The 22,129-nt window shown below is 43.5% G+C and overlaps 1 protein-coding gene across 5 annotated transcripts in view; it reads left to right on the top strand.

Moving 5' to 3' along the window:
• Window positions 1-22,129, top strand: part of LOC106592487 (IQ motif and SEC7 domain-containing protein 3) — a 294,872-nt gene that overhangs the window by 166,972 nt on the left and 105,771 nt on the right. For all 5 annotated transcript variants that reach the window (XM_045700042.1, XM_045700047.1, XM_045700045.1 and 2 more), the window contains one exon: window positions 6,024-6,185. In XM_045700042.1, the coding sequence (XP_045555998.1) occupies window positions 6,024-6,185 (162 nt within the window). The remainder of the gene's footprint in view (window positions 1-6,023; window positions 6,186-22,129) is intronic.

The following is a 22,129-nucleotide window of genomic DNA, read 5'->3' as shown; positions in this document are numbered from 1 at the left end:
TCCCATTAACACCATGTATCATCACTAGCCTCCACACCAGACTGTCATTACCACACTCCCATTAACACCATGTTTTACCGCTAGCCTCCACACCAGACTGTCATTAACACCATGTATCATCACTAGCCTCCACACCAGACTGTCATTACCACACTCCCATTAACACCATGTATCATCACTAGCCTCCACACCAGACTGTCATTACCACACCCCCATTAACACCATGTATCATCACTAGCCTCCACACCAGACTGTCATTACCACACTCCCATTAACACTATGTTTTACCGCTAGTTTCGACACCAGACTGTCATTAACACCATGTATCATCACTAGCCTCCACACCAGACTGTCATTACCACACTCCTATTAACACCATGTTTTACCGCTAGCCTCCACACCAGACTGTCATTAACACAATGTATCATCACTATTCTCCACACCAGACTGTCATTACCACACTCCCATTAACACCATGTATCATCACTAGCCTTCACACCAGACTGTCATTAACACCATGTTTTACCGCTAGCCTCCACACCAGACTGTCATTAACACCATGTATCATCACTAGCCTCCACACCAGACTGTCATTACCACACTCCCATTAACACCATGTTTTACCGCTAGTTTCGACACCAGACTATCATTATCACCATGTATCATCACTAGCCTTCACACCAGACTGTCATTACCACACTCCCATTAACACCATGTATCATCACTAGCCTCCACACCAGACTGTCATTAACACCATGTTTTACCGCTAGCCTCCACACCAGACTGTCATTAACACCATGTATCATCACTAGCCTCCACACCAGACTGTCATTACCACACTCCCATTAACACCATGTATCATCACTAGCCTCCACACCAGACTGTCATTACCACACTCCCATTAACACCATGTATCATCACTAGCCTCCACACCAGACTGTCATTACCACACTCCCATTAACACCATGTATCATCACTAGTTTCGACACCAGACTGTCATTAACACCATGTATCATCACTAGCCTCCACACCAGACTGTCATTACCACACTCCTATTAACACCATGTTTTACCGCTAGCCTCCACACCAGACTGTCATTAACACCATGTATCATCACTATTCTCCACACCAGACTGTCATTACCACACTCCCATTAACACCATGTATCATCACTAGCCTCCACACCAGACTGTCATTACCACACTCCCATTAACACCATGTATCATCACTAGCCTCCACACCAGACTGTCATTACCACACTCCCATTAACACCATGTTTTACCGCTAGCCTCCACACCAGACTGTCATTAACACCATGTATCATCACTAGCCTCCACACCAGACTGTCATTACCACACTCCCATTAACACCATGTATCATCACTAGCCTCCACACCAGACTGTCATTACCACACCCCCATTAACACCATGTATCATCACTAGCCTCCACACCAGACTGTCATTACCACACTCCCATTAACACTATGTTTTACCGCTAGTTTCGACACCAGACTGTCATTAACACCATGTATCATCACTAGCCTCCACACCAGACTGTCATTACCACACTCCTATTAACACCATGTTTTACCGCAAGCCTCCACACCAGACTGTCATTAACACCATGTATCATCACTATTCTCCACACCAGACTGTCATTACCACACTCCCATTAACACCATGTATCATCACTAGCCTTCACACCAGACTGTCATTAACACCATGTTTTACCGCTAGCCTCCACACCAGACTGTCATTAACACCATGTATCATCACTAGCCTCCACACCAGACTGTCATTACCACACTCCCATTAACACCATGTTTTACCGCTAGTTTCGACACCAGACTGTCATTATCACCATGTATCATCACTAGCCTTCACACCAGACTGTCATTACCACACTCCCATTAACACCATGTATCATCACTAGCCTCCACACCAGACTGTCATTAACACCATGTTTTACCGCTAGCCTCCACACCAGACTGTCATTAACACCATGTATCATCACTAGCCTCCACACCAGACTGTCATTACCACACTCCCATTAACACCATGTATCATCACTAGCCTCCACACCAGACTGTCATTACCACACTCCCATTAACACCATGTATCATCACTAGCCTCCACACCAGACTGTCATTACCACACTCCCATTAACACCATGTATCATCACTAGTTTCGACACCAGACTGTCATTAACACCATGTATCATCACTAGCCTTCACACCAGACTGTCATTACCACTCTCCCATTAACACCATGTATCATCACTAGCCTCCACACCAGACTGTCATTAACACCATGTTTTACCGCTAGCCTCCACACCAGACTGTCATTAACACCATGTATCATCACTAGCCTCCACACCAGACTGTCATTACCACACTCCCATTAAGACCATGTTTTACCGCTAGTTTCGACACCAGACTATCATTATCACCATGTATCATCACTAGCCTTCACACCAGACTGTCATTACCACACTCCCATTAACACCATGTATCATCACTAGCCTCCACACCAGACTGTCATTACCACACTCCCATTAACACCATGTATCATCACTAGTTTCGACACCAGACTGTCATTAACACCATGTATCATCACTAGCCTTCACACCAGACTGTCATTAACACCATGTTTTACCGCTAGCCTCCACACCAGACTGTCATTAACACCATGTATCATCACTAGCCTCCACACCAGACTGTCATTACCACACTCCCATTAACACCATGTTTTACCGCTAGTTTCGACACCAGACTGTCATTATCACCATGTATCATCACTAGCCTTCACACCAGACTGTCATTACCACACTCCCATTAACACCATGTATCATCACTAGCCTCCACACCAGACTGTCATTAACACCATGTTTTACCGCTAGCCTCCACACCAGACTGTCATTAACACCATGTATCATCACTAGCCTCCACACCAGACTGTCATTACCACACTCCCATTAACACCATGTATCATCACTAGCCTCCACACCAGACTGTCATTACCACACTCCCATTAACACCATGTATCATCACTAGCCTCCACACCAGACTGTCATTACCACACTCCCATTAACACCATGTATCATCACTAGTTTCGACACCAGACTGTCATTAACACCATGTATCATCACTAGCCTTCACACCAGACTGTCATTACCACTCTCCCATTAACACCATGTATCATCACTAGCCTCCACACCAGACTGTCATTAACACCATGTTTTACCGCTAGCCTCCACACCAGACTGTCATTAACACCATGTATCACCACTAGCCTCCACACCAGACTGTCATTAACACCATGTATCATCACTAGCCTCCACACCAGACTGTCATTACCACACTCCCATTAACACCATGTATCATCACTAGCCTCCACACCAGACTGTCATTACCACACTCCCATTAACACCATGTATCATCACTAGCCTCCACACCAGACTGTCATTACCACACTCCCATTAACACCATGTATCATCACTAGTTTCGACACCAGACTGTCATTAACACCATGTATCATCACTAGCCTTCACACCAGACTGTCATTACCACTCTCCCATTAACACCATGTATCATCACTAGCCTCCACACCAGACTGTCATTAACACCATGTTTTACCGCTAGCCTCCACACCAGACTGTCATTAACACCATGTATCACCACTAGCCTCCACACCAGACTGTCATTAACACCATGTATCATCACTAGCCTCCACACCAGACTGTCATTACCACACTCCCATTAACACCATGTATCATCACTAGCCTCCACACCAGACTGTCATTACCACACTCCCATTAACACCATGTATCATCACTAGCCTCCACACCAGACTGTCATTACCACACTCCCATTAACACCATGTATCATCACTAGTTTCGACACCAGACTGTCATTAACACCATGTATCATCACTAGCCTTCACACCAGACTGTCATTACCACTCTCCCATTAACACCATGTATCATCACTAGCCTCCACACCAGACTGTCATTAACACCATGTTTTACCGCTAGCCTCCACACCAGACTGTCATTAACACCATGTATCACCACTAGCCTCCACACCAGACTGTCATTAACACCATGTATCATCACTAGCCTCCACACCAGACTGTCATTAACACCATGCATCACCACTAGCCTCCACACCAGACTGTCATTAACACCATGTATCACCACTAGCCTCCACACCACACTCCCATTAACACCATGTATCACCACTAGCCTCCACACCAGACTGTCATTAACACCATGTATCACCACTAGCCTTCACACCAGACTGTCATTAACACCATGTATCACCACTAGCATCCACACCAGACTGTCATTACCACACTCCCATTAACACCATGTATCACCACTAGCCTCCACACCAGACTGTCATTACCACACTCCCATTAACACCATGTATCATCACTAGTCTCCACACCAGACTGTCATTACCACAATCCCATTAACACCATGTATCATCACTAGTCTCCACACCAGACTGTCATTACCACAATCCCATTAACACCATGTATCATCACTAGTCTCCACACCAGACTGTCGTTAACACCATGTATCATCACTAGCCTCCACACCAGACTGTCATTACCACACTCCTATTAACACCATGTATCATCACTATCCTCCACACCAGACTGTCATTACCACACTCCCATTAACACCATGTATCACTACTAGCCTCCACACCAGACTGTCATTACCACACTCCCATTAACACCATGTTTTACCGCTAGCCTCCACACCAGACTGTTATTACCACACTCCCATTAACACCATGTATCATCACTAGTCTACACACCAGACTGTCATTAACACCATGTATCATCACTAGCCTCCACACCAGACTGTCATTACCACACTCCCATTAACACCATGTATCATCACTAGTCTCCACACCAGACTGTCATTAACACCATGTATCATCACTAGCCTCCACACCAGACTGTCATTACCACACTCCCATTAACACCATGTATCATCACTAGCCTCCACACCAGACTGTCATTAACACCATGTATCATCACTAGTCTCCACACCAGACTGTCATTACCACACTCCCATTAACACCATGTTATACCACTATCCCCCACACCAGACTGTCATTACCACACTCCCATTAACACCATGTATCACTACTAGCCTCCACACCAGACTGTCATTACCACACTCCCATTAACACCATGTTTTACCGCTAGCCTCCACACCAGACTGTCATTACCACACTCCCATTAACACCATGTATCATCACTAGTCTCCACACCAGACTGTCATTACCACACTCCCATTAACACCATGTTTTACCGCTATCCTCCACACCAGACTGTCGTTACCACACTCCCATTAACACCATGTTATACCACTAGCCTCCACACCAGACTCATTACCACACTCCCATTAACCCCATGTATCATCACTAGCCCCCACACCAGACTGTCATTACCACACTCCCATTAACACCATGTATCACTACTAGCCTCCACACCAGACTGTCATTACCACACTCCCATTAACCCCATGTATCATCACTAGCCCCCACACCAGACTGTCATTACCACACTCCCATTAACACCATGTATCATCACTAGCCTCCACACCAGACTGTCATTACCACACTCCCATTAACACCATGTATCATCACTAGCCTCCACACCAGACTGTCATTACCACACTCCCATTAACACCATGTTTTACCGCTAGCCTCCACACCAGACTGCCATTACCAGATTTTTTTTATCTTCATAGTCTTGGTGATTTTGGAACTTGTTTAGCAAGCAGGGGTCTCACGTATAACAATCTCCTCCAGCCTCCTCCCTCACCCCTCTTCTCTCTCTTCCCCCCTCCTCTCTCCTCTCTCTACCCCTCTCTGCCGGTCTCTACCCTCTCTCCTTTATATGTGAGGGCATGAAATGTGAAGGATTTGTGTACTGTATGATATTGACCCAAATAAAGTGGATTTTAATATCTAATTTCTCCTCCTCTTTCTTCTTCTCTGTCAGTAACCCTGATAAGGGTCTCCAGTTCCTGATCTCACGAGGTTTCATCCCGGACACGCCCATAGGTGTGGCTCACTTCCTGCTTCAGAGGAAGGGCCTGAGCAGGCAGATGATTGGAGAGTTCCTGGGAAACAGCAAGAAGCCCTTCAACAGAGACGTCTTAGAGTGAGTAACTGGTAGTCTTCTTCTTAATAATAGTACTGGACTGAAGAGCATTGCCTAGGTACAGTAGGCTCATTACGACCTCCCCCCCAAGATAAACCCTATTGTAGAAGTGATTAGTGAGTGGAGACCTCCCCCCCAAGATAAACCCTATTGGAGCAGTGGTTAGTGAGTGGAGACCTCCCCCCCAAGATAAACCCTATTGGAGCAGTGGTTAGTGAGTGGAGACCTCTCCCCCAAGATAAACCCTATTGGAGCAGTGATTAGTGAGTGGAGACCTCCCCCCCAAGATAAACCCTATTGGAGCAGTGGTTAGTGAGTGGAGACCTCCCCCCCAAGATAAACCCTATTGGAGCAGTGGTTAGTGAGTGGAGACCTCCCCCCAAGATAAACCCTATTGGAGCAGTGGTTAGTGAGTGGAAACCTCCCCCCCAAGATAAACCCTATTGGAGCATTGGTTAGTGAGTGGAGACCTCCCCCCCAAGATAAACCCTATTGGAGCAGTGGTTAGTGAGTGGAGACCTCTCCCCCAAGATAAACCCTATTGGAGCAGTGGTTAGTGAGTGGAGACCTCTCCCCAAGATAAACCCTATTGGAGCAGTGGTTAGTGAGTGGAGACCTCTCCCCCAAGATAAACCCTATTGGAGCAGTGGTTAGTGAGTGGAGACCTCTCCCCCAAGATAAACCCTATTGGAGCAGTGGTTAGTGAGTGGAGACCTCCCCCCAAGATAAACCCTATTGGAGCAGTGGTTAGTGAGTGGAGACCTCCCCCCCAAGATAAACCCTATTGGAGCAGTGGTTAGTGAGTGGAGACCTCCCCCAAGATAAACCCTATTGGAGCAGTGGTTAGTGAGTGGAGACCTCTCCCCCAAGATAAACCCTATTGGAGCACTGGTTAGTGAGTGGAGACCTCTCCCCCAAGATAAACCCTATTGGAGCAGTGGTTAGTGAGTGGAGACCTCTCCCCCAAGATAAACCCTATTGGAGCAGTGGTTAGTGAGTGGAGACCTCCCCGCCAAGATAAACCCTATTGGAGCAGTGGTTAGTGAGTGGAGACCTCTCCCCCAAGATAAACCCTATTGGAGCACTGGTTAGTGAGTGGAGACCTCTCCCCCAAGATAAAGCCTATTGGAGCAGTGATTAGTGAGTGGAGACCTCCCCGCCAAGATAAACCCTATTGGAGCAGTGGTTAGTGAGTGGAGACGTCTCCCCCAAGATAAACCCTACTGGAGCAGTGGTTAGTGAGTGGAGACCTCCCCCCCAAGATAAACCCTATTGGAGCAGTGGTTAGTGAGTGGAGACCTATCCCCCAAGATAAACCCTACTGGAGCAGTGGTTAGTGAGTGGAGACCTCCCCCCCAAGATAAACCCTACTGGAGCAGTGGTTAGTGAGTGGAGACCTCCCCGCCAAGATAAACCCTATTGGAGCAGTGGTTAGTGAGTGGAGACCTCTCCCCCAAGATAAACCCTATTGGAGCAGTGGTTAGTGAGTGGAGACCTCCCCCCCAAGATAAACCCTATTGGAGCAGTGGTTAGTGAGTGGAGACCTCCCCGCCAAGATAAACCCTATTGGAGTAGTGGTTAGTGAGTGGAGACCTCCCCCCAAGATAAACCCTATTGGAGCAGTGGTTAGTGAGTGGAGACCTCTCCCCCAAGATAAACCCTATTGGAGCAGTGGTTAGTGAGTGGAGACCTCCCCCCCCCCAAGATAAACCCTATTGGAGCAGTGGTTAGTGAGTGGAGACATCCCTGCCAAGATAAACCCTATTGGAGCAGTGGTTAGTGAGTTTGCCTACGGGCTGGAGACATGGATTTGAGACCCCCTAGGGCAGTTGTTCCCAAACTAGGGGTCTGATAAATGGGGTCGTGGGAGAATTTCCAAAATCCTGAAGAAAAAAAAAGATATTTATATATACGTATATATAATAATATCATATTTTTTGCTCAAAATCATTGTAATGTGGTTAACCTTAAAATCTTAATGACAATTATTAAAATCTAAAAGATTCAACCAGAGTGCCCATAGATCATTGGAAAAGGCTGTGCTTGGCCGTTGCACTTGAATCATTCCCACGGTGAATGGCTAGGTCCGCTATGCTATGAAACCACACACTATTACAGAGACTTTGATATTACCGGCCGCAATTTATACGGTGAAACAATGTGTGGGGAGGCAGGGGCCCAAAAACTCACATCAATACCTTTGACAGATAGCGCTGTCAAACAAATAATTGATGCTATTTCTAGCAATCAAGAGCAAACTCTGACTGAACCACTCAAAAACTCCCCAGCTTATGCTCTTCAAATGGATTTTAGCTGTGAGGCCCCGACTTTTGTTCGCTATACATGTCGGGGGATGCTATTCACGAGGACATATTGTTCTGTCTCACGATTCCTGAGCATGAAATGGCACAGGGGATGTTCAGTGTGCCGCGTGGCTATTTTGAAGAAAAACTGATTCCATGGGATCTACTGGTGGGCTTTTGCACAGATGGGGCTCCATCTATGGTGGGACAGCGGGCAGGCCTCTGCACTCTAGTTAGGAATGCGTCTCCCTCTGCCATATGGACGTATTGTATGATACACCGAGAACAACTGGCAGCAAAAGAGCTGAGCACAGAACTCGGAGATATACTGCAGCAGTTCACTCCAATTGTAAGCTATACTGAACCAAAATATAAACGCAACATGCAACAATTTCGCAGATTTTACTGAGTTACAGTTCATATAAGGAAATCAGTCAATTGAAATAAATGAATTAGGCCCTAATCTATGGATTTCTCATGACAAGGCAGGGTATTTTTCTATTTCAGCTCATGAAACATGGGACCATCACATTACATGTTAAGTTTATATTTTAGTTCAGTGTACATCAAACCACATCACCGGGCGCACACTTGTTTGCAAAACTATGTGGAGATATGGTTTCAGAGAATGACTATGTTCTATTTCACACCGAGGCTTGATGGTTATCGAGGGGGAGTGTTGGAAATATTTTTGCATTGAGAGAGGACTTGACTTTCTGTGTAATGAAAATATAAAAATGTGTCTCCTTGCCAATGTAACAGACATACAGTATTTAGAAACTGAACAAATGGAACAGAAGCATGCAGAGGAAATACAAAAACATTATACACTAGAGTAACTGAATCAGTGGATTCAGAGGAAAGAATTCTTATTGGAGAGAGAGTCTTTCAAAAGCCAACCATTCCCACTTCCCTCGGCTGTGCATGTTTCTAACAGAACACAGCATCAGTGTCCCACACCAGTGATGACTGCTCATCTCCAATGCTTGGAAGAGCGCTTTGGGACCTACTTCCCAATCCGTTTGACTGTGATCCTGGCTCAGTTGACATGCCAGTAAGTGAAATCCAACAGCTGATCGAGCTGTAATGTGACTGAATGCTACAGACAACGCATTCACAGATCACTACGGAGGAGTTTAGGTTCCTGACTCAAAGGGAACACCCTGCCGTCTGCCTCTGGATTACAACTCAATGTACCCTTCGCCAGCTCATATCTGTGTGGTGCTGGATTCAGTGCTTTCGTCTGCATTCAAACCAGATATGGATTTGGGTTGGATGTGACAGCAGAGATGAGGTGCGCTCTGTTATGACCCCTGACTTTGAGAAGCTCCGATGCAACATGCATTAAGCCACACCCATCTCATTAGTGGTGGTGAGATAAGAGACATTATGGCAGACTAATTTGCAATTGACTGTCATAGCCCCACATTAAAAGTATGTGATGGTGAGTTGAGAAGACAATCAGAAATACTGTTAGAATGTTTTTCAATTGACTGCCAAAGCCCCAAATAAGAAAGTTAACATTGGCTGCTAATTACATGTATTGGTCGTGAGAGTTTTGAGTTTTAAAAATGGGGTGTTACACTGTCCCTGTTTGCAGTTGACTACACTGGTATTGTAACAGTCACAGTGAGAGAGGTTAACACATAGACAGTTGACTACACTGGTATTGTAACAGTCATATTGAGAGAGGTTAACACATAGACAGTTGACTACACTGGTATTGTAACAGTCACAGTGAGAGAGGTTAACACATAGACAGTTGACTACACTGGTATTATAACAGTCACAGTGAGAGAGGTTAGGACATAGACAGTTGGCTACACTGGTATTGTAACAGTCAGAGAGTGAGAGGTTAGCACATAGACAGTTGACTACACTGGTATTGTAACATTCACAGTGAGAGAGGTTAGGACATAGACAGTTGGCTACACTGGTATTGTAACAGTCATAGTGAGAGAGGTTAGCACATAGACAGTTGGCTACACTGGTATTGTAACAGTCATAGAGAGAGAGGTTAGCACATAGACAGTTGACTACACTGGTATTATAACAGTCACAGTGACAGAGGTTAGCACATAGACAGTTGACTACACTGGTATTGTAACGGTCATAGAGAGAGAGGTTAGAAAAGGAGGTATTGTAACAGTCACAGTGAGAGAGGTTAGCACATAGACAGTTGGCTACACTGGTATTATAACAGTCATAGAGAGAGAGGTTAGCACATAGACAGTTGACTACACTGGTATTATAACAGTCACAGTGAGAGAGGTTTGGACATAGACAGTTGACTACACTGGTATTGTAACAGTCATATTGAGAGAGGTTAACACATAGACAGGTGACTACACTGGTATTGTAACAGTCACAGTGAGAGAGGTTAACACATAGACAGTTGACTACACTGGTATTATAACAGTCACAGTGAGAGAGGTTAGGACATAGACAGTTGACTACACTGGTATTGTAACATTCACAGTGAGAGAGGTTAGGACATAGACAGTTGGCTACACTGGTATTGTAACAGTCATAGTGAGAGAGGTTAACACATAGACAGTTGGCTACACTGGTATTGTAAGAGTCACAGTGAGAGAGGTTAGGACATAGACAGTTGACTACACTGGTATTATAACAGTCACAGTGAGAGAGGTTAGCACATAGACAGTTGACTACACTGGTATTGTAACAGTCACAGTGAGAGAGGTTAGGTATTATAACAGTCACAGTGAGAGAGGTTAACACATAGACAGTTGGCTACACTGGTATTGTAACAGTCACAGTGAGAGAGGTTAGCACATAGACAGTTGACTACACTGGTATTGTAACAGTCACAGTGAGAGAGGTTAGGACATAGACAGTTGACTACACTGGTATTGTAACAGTCATAGTGAGAGAGGTTAGCACATAGACAGTTGGCTACACTGGTATTGTAACAGTCATAGAGAGAGAGGTTAGCACATAGACAGTTGACTACACTGGTATTGTAACAGTCACAGTGAGAGAGGTTAGGACATAGACAGATGACTACACTGGTATTATAACAGTCATAGAGAGAGAGGTTAGGACATAGACAGTTGACTACACTGGTATTGTAACAGTCACAGTGAGAGAGGTTAGGACATAGACAGATGACTACACTGGTATTATAACAGTCATAGAGAGAGAGGTTAGCACATAGACAGTTGACTACACTGGTATTATAACAGTCACAGTGAGAGAGATTAACACATAGACAGTTGACTACACTGGTATTGTAACAGTCATATTGAGAGAGGTTAACACATAGACAGTTGACTACACTGGTATTGTAACAGTCACAGTGAGAGAGGTTAGCACATAGACAGTTGACTACACTGGTATTATAACAGTCACAGTGAGAGAGGTTAGGACATAGACAGTTGACTACACTGGTATTGTAACAGTCACAGTGAGAGAGGTTAGCACATAGACAGTTGGCTACACTGGTATTGTAACAGTCATAGTGAGAGAGGTTAGCACATAGACAGTTGGCTACACTGGTATTGTAACAGTCATAGTGAGAGAGGTTAGCACATAGACAGTTGACTACACTGGTATTATAACAGTCACAGTGACAGAGGTTAGCACATAGACAGTTGACTACACTGGTATTGTAACATTCACAGTGAGCGAGGTTAGGACATAGACAGTTGGCTACACTGGTATTGTAACAGTCATAGTGAGAGAGGTTAGCACATAGACAGTTGGCTACACTGGTATTGTAACAGTCAGAGAGAGAGATTAGCACATAGACAGTTGACTACACTGGTATTGTAACAGTCACAGTGAGAGAGGTTAACACATAGACAGTTGACTACACTGGTATTATAACAGTCACAGTGAGAGAGGTTAGCACATAGACAGTTGACTACACTGGTATTGTAACAGTCACAGTGAGAGAGGTTAGGACATAGACAGTTGACTACACTGGTATTATAACAGTCATAGTGAGAGAGGTTAGCACATAGACAGTTGGCTACACTGGTATTGTAACAGTCATAGAGAGAGAGGTTAGCACATAGACAGTTGACTACACTGGTATTGTAACAGTCACAGTGAGAGAGGTTAGGACATAGACAGTTGACTACACTGGTATTATAACAGTCACAGTGAGAGAGGTTAGGACATAGACAGTTGACTACACTGGTATTGTAACAGTCACAGTGAGAGAGGTTAGCACATAGACAGTTGACTACACTGGTATTATAACAGTCACAGTGAGAGAGGTTAGGACATAGACAGTTGACTACACTGGTATTATAACAGTCATAGAGAGAGAGGTTAGCACATAGACAGTTGACTACACTGGTATTGTAACAGTCACAGTGAGAGAGGTTAGGACATAGACAGATGACTACAGTGGTATTATAACAGTCATAGAGAGAGAGGTTAGCACATAGACAGTTGACTACACTGGTATTGTAACAGTCACAGTGAGAGAGATTAGCACATAGACAGTTGACTACACTGGTATTGTAACAGTCACAGTGAGAGAGGTAGACAGTTGGCTACACTGGTATTGTAACAGTCGCAGTGAGAGAGGTTAGCGCATAGACAGTTGGCTACACTGGTATTGTAACAGTCACAGTGAGAGAGGTTAGCACATAGACAGTTGGCTACACTGGTATTGTAACAGTCACCGTGAGAGAGGATAGCACATAGACAGTTGGCTGCAGTGGTATTGTAACAGTCACAGTGAGAGAGGTTTGCACATAGACAGTTGACTACTCTGGTATTATAACAGTCACAGTGAGAGAGGTTAGGACATAGACAGTTGACTACACTGGTATTGTAACAGTCATAGAGAGTGAGGTTAGCACATAGACAGTTGACTACACTGGTATTGTAACGATCATAGAGAGAGAGGTTAGCACATAGACAGTTGACTACACTGGTATTGTAACAGTCACAGTGAGAGAGGTTAGGACATAGACAGTTGGCTACACTGGTATTGTAACAGTCATAGAGAGAGAGGTTAGGACATAGACAGTTGACTACACTGGTATTATAACAGTCACAGTGAGAGAGGTTAGGACATAGACAGATGACTACACTGGTATTGTAACAGTCACAGTGAGAGAGGTTAGCACATAGACAGTTGACTACACTGGTATTGTAACAGTCACAGTGAGAGAGGTTAGCACATAGACAGTTGACTACACTGGTATTGTAACAGTCACAGTGAGAGAGGTTAGCACATAGACAGTTGACTACACTGGTATTGTAACAGTCACAGTGAGAGAGGTTAGGACATAGACAGTTGACTACACTGGTATTGTAACAGTCACAGTGAGAGAGGTTAGCACATAGACAGTTGGCTACACTGGTATTGTAACAGTCACAGTGAGAGAGGTTAGCACATAGACAGTTGACTACACTGGTATTATAACAGTCACAGTGAGAGAGGTTAACACATAGACAGTTGACTACACAGGTATTATAGCAGTCACAGTGAGAGAGATTAGGTATTATAACAGTCACAGTGAGAGAGGTTAACACATAGACAGTTGGCTACACTGGTATTGTAACAGTCACAGTGAGAGAGGTTAGCACATAGACAGTTGGCTACACTGGTATTGTAACAGTCACAGTGAGAGAGGTTAGGACATAGACAGTTGACTACACTGGTATTATAACAGTCATAGAGAGTGAGGTTAGCACATAGACAGTTGACTACACTGGTATTGTAACGATCATAGAGAGAGAGGTTAGCACATAGACAGTTGACTACACTGGTATTGTAACAGTCACAGTGAGAGAGGTTAGGACAAACACAGTTGACTACACTGGTATTATAACAGTCACAGTGAGAGAGGTTAGCACATAGACAGTTGACTACACTGGTATTGTAACAGTCAGAGTGAGAGAGGTTAGCACATAGACAGTTGACTACACTGGTATTATAACAGTCATAGAGAGAGAGGTTAGCACATAGACAGTTGACTACACTGGTATTGTAACAGTCACAGAGAGAGAGGTTAGCACATAGACAGTTGACTACACTGGTATTGTAACAGTCATAGTGAGAGAGGTTAACACATAGACAGTTGACTACACTGGTATTGTAACAGTCACAGTGAGAGAGGTTAGCACATAGACAGTTGACTACGCTGGTATTGTAACAGTCACAGTGAGAGAGGTTAGGACATAGACAGTTGACTACACTGGTATTATAACAGTCATAGAGAGAGAGGTTAGCACATAGACAGTTGGCTACACTGGTATTGTAACGATCATAGAGAGAGAGGTTAGCACATAGACAGTTGACTACACTGGTATTGTAACAGTCACAGTGAGAGAGGTTAGGACAAAGACAGTTGACTACACTGGTATTATAACAGTCACAGTGAGAGAGGTTAGCACATAGACAGTTGACTACACTGGTATTGTAACAGTCACAGTGAGAGAGGTTAGCACATAGACAGTTGGCTACACTGGTATTATAACAGTCATAGAGTGAGAGGTTAGCACATAGACAGTTGACTACACTGGTATTGTAACAGTCAGAGAGAGAGATTAGCACATAGACAGTTGACTACACTGGTATTGTAACAGTCACAGTGAGAGAGGTTAACACATAGACAGTTGACTACACTGGTATTGTAACAGTCACAGTGAGAGAGGTTAACACATAGACAGTTGACTACACTGGTATTATAACAGTCACAGTGAGAGAGGTTAGGACATAGACAGTTGACTACACTGGTATTGTAACAGTCATAGAGAGAGAGGTTAGCACATAGACAGTTGACTACACTGGTATTATAACAATCATAGAGAGAGAGGTTAGCACATAGACAGTTGACTACACTGGTATTGTAACAGTCACAGTGAGAGAGGTTAGGACAAACACAGTTGACTACACTGGTATTATAACAGTCACAGTGAGAGAGGTTAGGACATAGACAGTTGACTACACTGGTATTGTAACAGTCACAGTGAGAGAGGTTAACGCATAGACAGTTGACTACACTGGTATTGTAACAGTCACAGTGAGAGAGGTTAGGACATAGACAGTTGACTACACTGGTATTATAACAGTCATAGAGAGAGAGGTTAGGACATAGACAGTTGACTACACTGGTATTGTAACAGTCACAGTGAGAGAGGTTAGGACATAGACAGATGACTACAGTGGTGTTATAACAGTCATAGAGAGAGAGGTTAGCACATAGACAGTTGACTACACTGGTATTATAACAGTCACAGTGAGAGAGATTAGCACATAGACAGTTGACTACACTGGTATTGTAACAGTCACAGTGAGAGAGGTAGACAGTTGGCTACACTGGTATTGTAACAGTCGCAGTGAGAGAGGTTAGCGCATAGACAGTTGGCTACACTGGTATTGTAACAGTCACAGTGAGAGAGGTTAGCACATAGACAGTTGGCTACACTGGTATTGTAACAGTCACCGTGAGAGAGGATAGCACATAGACAGTTGGCTGCAGTGGTATTGTAACAGTCACAGAGAGAGAGGTTAGGTATTATAACAGTCACAGTAAGAGAGGTTAACACATAGACAGTTGACTACACTGGTATTGTAACAGTCACAGTGAGAGAGGTTAGGACATAGACAGATGACTACACTGGTATTGTAACAGTCATAGAGAGTGAGGTTAGCACATAGACAGTTGACTACACTGGTATTGTAACAGTCACAGTGAGAGAGGTTAGCACATAGACAGTTGACTACACTGGTATTATAACAGTCACAGTGAGAGAGGTTAGCACATAGACAGTTGACTACACTGGTATTATAACAGTCACAGTGAGAGAGGTTAGCACATAGACAGTTGGCTACACTGGTATTATAACAGTCATAGAGAGAGAGGTTAGGACATAGACAGTTGACTACACTGGTATTGTAACAGTCAGAGAGAGAGGTTTGGACATAGACAGTTGACTACACTGGTATTGTAACAGTCACAGTGAGAGAGGTTAACACATAGACAGTTGGCTACACTGGTATTGTAACAGTCACAGTGAGAGAGGTTAGGACATAGACAGTTGACTACACTGGTATTATAACAGTCACAGTGAGAGAGGTTAGGACATAGACAGTTGGCTACACTGGTATTATAACAGTCATAGAGAGAGAGGTTAGCACATAGACAGTTGACTACACTGGTATTATAACAGTCATAGAGAGAGAGGTTAGCACATAGACAGTTGACTACATTGGTATTGTAACAGTCACAGTGAGAGAGGTTAGGACAAACACAGTTGACTACACTGGTATTATAACAGTCACAGTGAGAGAGGTTAGCACATAGACAGTTGACTACACTGGTATTATAACAGTCACAGTGAGAGAGGTTAGCACATAGACAGTTGGCTACACTGGTATTATAACAGTCATAGAGAGAGAGGTTAGCACATAGACAGTTGACTACACTGGTATTGTAACAGTCAGAGAGAGAGGTTAGCACATAGACAGTTGACTACACTGGTATTGTAACAGTCACAGTGAGAGAGGTTAGGACATAGACAGATGACTACACTGGTATTATAACAGTCATAGAGAGAGAGATTAGCACATAGACAGTTGACTACACTGGTATTGTAACAGTCACAGTGAGAGAGGTATAGACAGTTGACTACACTGGTATTGTAACAGTCACAGTGAGAGAGGTTAGCACATAGACAGTTGGCTACACTGGTATTGTAACAGTCACAGTGAGAGAGGTTAGCACATAGACAGTTGGCTACACTGGTATTGTAACAGTCACAGTGAGAGAGGATAGCACATAGACAGTTGGCTGCAGTGGTATTGTAACAGTCACAGAGAGAGAGGTTAGGTATTATAACAGTCACAGTGAGAGAGGTTAACACATACACAGTTGACTACACTGGTATTGTAACAGTCACAGTGAGAGAGGTTAGCACATAGACAGTTGACTACACTGGTATTGTAACAGTCACAGTGAGAGAGGTTAGCACATAGACAGTTGACTACACTGGTATTATAACAGTCACAGTGACAGAGGTTAGCACATAGACAGTTGACTACACTGGTATTGTAACATTCACAGTGAGCGAGGTTAGGACATAGACAGTTGGCTACACTGGTATTGTAACAGTCATAGTGAGAGAGGTTAGCACATAGACAGTTGGCTACACTGGTATTGTAACAGTCATAGAGAGAGAGGTTAGGACATAGACAGTTGACTACACTGGTATTGTAACAGTCACAGTGAGAGAGGTTAGGTATTATAACAGTCACAGTGAGAGAAGTTAACACATAGACAGTTGACTACACTGGTATTATAACAGTCACAGTGAGAGAGGTTAGGACATAGACAGTTGACTACACTGGTATTGTAACAGTCACAGTGAGAGAGGTTAGCACATAGACAGTTGGCTACACTGGTATTATAACAGTCATAGAGAGAGAGGTTAGCACATAGACAGTTGACTACACTGGTATTGTAACAGTCACAGTGAGAGAGGTTAGGACATAGACAGTTGGCTACACTGGTATTGTAACAGTCATAGTGAGAGAGGTTAGCACATAGACAGTTGACTACACTGGTATTATAACAGTCACAGTGAGAGAGGTTAGCACATAGACAGTTGGCTACACTGGTATTATAACAGTCACAGAGTGAGAGGTTAGCACATAGACAGTTGACTACACTGGTATTGTAACAGTCAGAGAGTGAGAGGTTAGCACATAGACAGTTGACTACACTGGTATTGTAACAGTCAGAGAGAGAGATTAGCACATAGACAGTTGACTACACTGGTATTGTAACAGTCACAGTGAGAGAGGTTTGCACATAGACAGTTGACTACACTGGTATTATAACAGTCACAGTGAGAGAGGTTAGCACATAGACAGTTGACTACACTGGTATTATAACAGTCACAGTGAGAGAGGTTAACACATAGACAGTTGGCTACACTGGTATTATAACAGTCATAGAGTGAGAGGTTAGCACATAGACAGTTGACTACACTGGTATTGTAACAGTCAAAGAGAGAGATTAGCACATAGACAGTTGACTACACTGGTATTGTAACAGTCACAGTGAGAGAGGTTAGGACATAGACAGATGACTACACTGGTATTGTAACAGTCACAGTGAGAGAGGTTTGCACATAGACAGTTGACTACACTGGTATTGTAACAGTCACAGTGAGAGAGGTTAGCACATAGACAGTTGACTACACTGGTATTGTAACAGTCACAGTGAGAGAGGTTAGCACATAGACAGTTGACTACACTGGTATTGTAACAGTCACAGTGAGAGAGGTTAGCACATAGACAGTTGGCTACACTGGTATTGTAACAGTCACAGTGAGAGAGGTTAGCACATAGACAGTTGACTACACTGGTATTATAACAGTCACAGTGAGAGAGGTTAACACATAGACAGTTGACTACACAGGTATTATAGCAGTCACAGTGAGAGAGGTTAGGTATTATAACAGTCACAGTGAGAGAGGTTAACACATAGACAGTTGGCTACACTGGTATTGTAACAGTCACAGTGAGAGAGGTTAGCACATAGACAGTTGACTACACTGGTATTATAACAGTCACAGTGAGAGAGGTTAGGACATAGACAGTTGACTACACTGGTATTATAACAGTCATAGAGAGTGATGTTAGCACATAGACAGTTGACTACACTGGTATTGTAACGATCATAGAGAGAGAGGTTAGCACATAGACAGTTGACTACACTGGTATTGTAACAGTCACAGTGAGAGAGGTTAGGACAAACACAGTTGACTACACTGGTATTATAACAGTCACAGTGAGAGAGGTTAGCACATAGACAGTTGACTACACTGGTATTATAACAGTCAGAGTGAGAGAGGTTAACACATAGACAGTTGGCTACACTGGTATTATAACAGTCATAGAGTGAGAGGTTAGCACATAGACATTTGACTACACTGGTATTGTAACAGTCAGAGAGAGAGATTAGCACATAGACAGTTGACTACACTGGTATTGTAACAGTCACAGTGAGAGAGGTTAACACATAGACAGTTGACTACACTGGTATTGTAACAGTCACAGTGAGAGAGGTTAGCACATAGACAGTTGACTACGCTGGTATTATAACAGTCACAGTGAGAGAGGTTAGGACATAGACAGTTGACTACACTGGTATTATAACAGTCATAGAGAGTGAGGTTAGCACATAGACAGTTGACTACACTGGTATTGTAACGATCATAGAGAGAGAGGTTAGCACATAGACAGTTGACTACACTGGTATTGTAACAGTCACAGTGAGAGAGGTTAGGACAAACACAGTTGACTACACTGGTATTATAACAGTCACAGTGAGAGAGGTTAGCACATAGACAGTTGACTACACTGGTATTATAACAGTCACAGTGAGAGAGGTTAACACATAGACAGTTGGCTACACTGGTATTATAACAGTCATAGAGTGAGAGGTTAGCACATAGACAGTTGACTACACTGGTATTGTAACAGTCAGAGAGAGAGATTAGCACATAGACAGTTGACTACACTGGTATTGTAACAGTCACAGTGAGAGAGGTTAACACATAGACAGTTGACTACACTGGTATTGTAACAGTCACAGTGAGAGAGGTTTGCACATAGACAGTTGACTACGCTGGTATTATAACAGTCACAGTGAGAGAGGTTAGGACATAGACAGTTGACTACACTGGTATTATAACAGTCATAGAGAGTGAGGTTAGCACATAGACAGTTGACTACACTGGTATTGTAACGATCATAGAGAGAGAGATTAGCACATAGACAGTTGACTACACTGGTATTGTAACAGTCACAGTGAGAGAGGTTAGGACAAACACAGTTGACTACACTGGTATTATAACAGTCACAGTGAGAGAGGTTAGCACATAGACAGTTGACTACACTGGTATTATAACAGTCACAGTGAGAGAGGTTAGGACATAGACAGTTGACTACACTGGTATTATAACAGTCACAGTGAGAGAGGTTTGGACATAGACAGTTGACTACACTGGTATTATAACAGTCATAGAGAGAGAGGTTAGCACATAGACAGTTGACTACACTGGTATTGTAACAGTCACAGTGAGAGAGGTTAGGACATAGACAGATGACTACAGTGGTGTTATAACAGTCATAGAGAGAGAGGTTAGCACATAGACAGTTGACTACACTGGTATTATAACAGTCACAGTGAGAGAGATTAGCACATAGACAGTTGACTACACTGGTATTGTAACAGTCACAGTGAGAGAGGTAGACAGTTGGCTACACTGGTATTGTAACAGTCGCAGTGAGAGAGGTTAGCGCATAGACAGTTGGCTACACTGGTATTGTAACAGTCACAGTGAGAGAGGTTAGCACATAGACAGTTGGCTACACTGGTATTGTAACAGTCACCGTGAGAGAGGATAGCACATAGACAGTTGGCTGCAGTGGTATTGTAACAGTCACAGAGAGAGAGGTTAGGTATTATAACAGTCACAGTGAGAGAGGTTAACACATAGACAGTTGACTACACTGGTATTGTAACAGTCACAGTGAGAGAGGTTAGGACATAGACAGATGACTACACTGGTATTGTAACAGTCACAGTGAGAGAGGTTTGCACATAGACAGTTGACTACACTGGTATTGTAACAGTCACAGTGAGAGAGGTTAACACATAGACAGTTGACTACACTGGTATTATAACAGTCACAGTGAGAGAGGTTAGCACATAGACAGTTGACTACACTGGTATTATAACAGTCACAGTGAGAGAGGTTAACACATAGACAGTTGGCTACACTGGTATTATAACAGTCATAGAGTGAGAGGTTAGCACATAGACAGTTGACTACACTGGTATTGTAACAGTCAGAGAGAGAGATTAGCACATAGACAGTTGACTACACTGGTATTGTAACAGTCACAGTGAGAGAGGTTAACACATAGACAGTTGACTACACTGGTATTGTAACAGTCACAGTGAGAGAGGTTAGCACATAGACAGTTGACTACACTGGTATTATAACAGTCACAGTGAGAGAGGTTAGGACATAGACAGTTGACTACACTGGTATTATAACAGTCATAGAGAGTGAGGTTAGCACATAAACAGTTGACTACACTGGTATTGTAACGATCATAGAGAGAGAGGTTAGCACATAGACAGTTGACTACATTGGTATTGTAACAGTCACAGTGAGAGAGGTTAGGACAAAGACAGTTGACTACACTGGTATTATAACAGTCACAGTGAGAGAGGTTAGCACATAGACAGTTGACTACACTGGTATTATAACAGTCACAGTGAGAGAGGTTAGCACATAGACAGTTGACTACACTGGTATTATAACAGTCATAGAGTGAGAGGTTAGCACATAGACAGTTGACTACACTGGTATTGTAACAGTCAGAGAGAGAGATTAGCACATAGACAGTTGACTACACTGGTATTGTAACAGTCACAGTGAGAGAGGTTAGGACATAGACAGATGACTACAGTGGTGTTATAACAGTCATAGAGAGAGAGATTAGCACATAGACAGTTGACTACACTGGTATTGTAACAGTCACAGTGAGAGAGGTAGACAGTTGGCTACACTGGTATTGTAACAGTCACAGTGAGAGAGGTTAGCGCATAGACAGTTGGCTACACTGGTATT

The sequence above is a fragment of the Salmo salar genome, chromosome ssa17 (assembly GCF_905237065.1).
Source record: "Salmo salar chromosome ssa17, Ssal_v3.1, whole genome shotgun sequence".
Lineage (NCBI taxonomy): Eukaryota > Metazoa > Chordata > Actinopteri > Salmoniformes > Salmonidae > Salmo > Salmo salar.
Note: the sequence above shows the minus strand (reverse complement) of the source record. Positions and strands in the feature narration are given on the sequence as shown.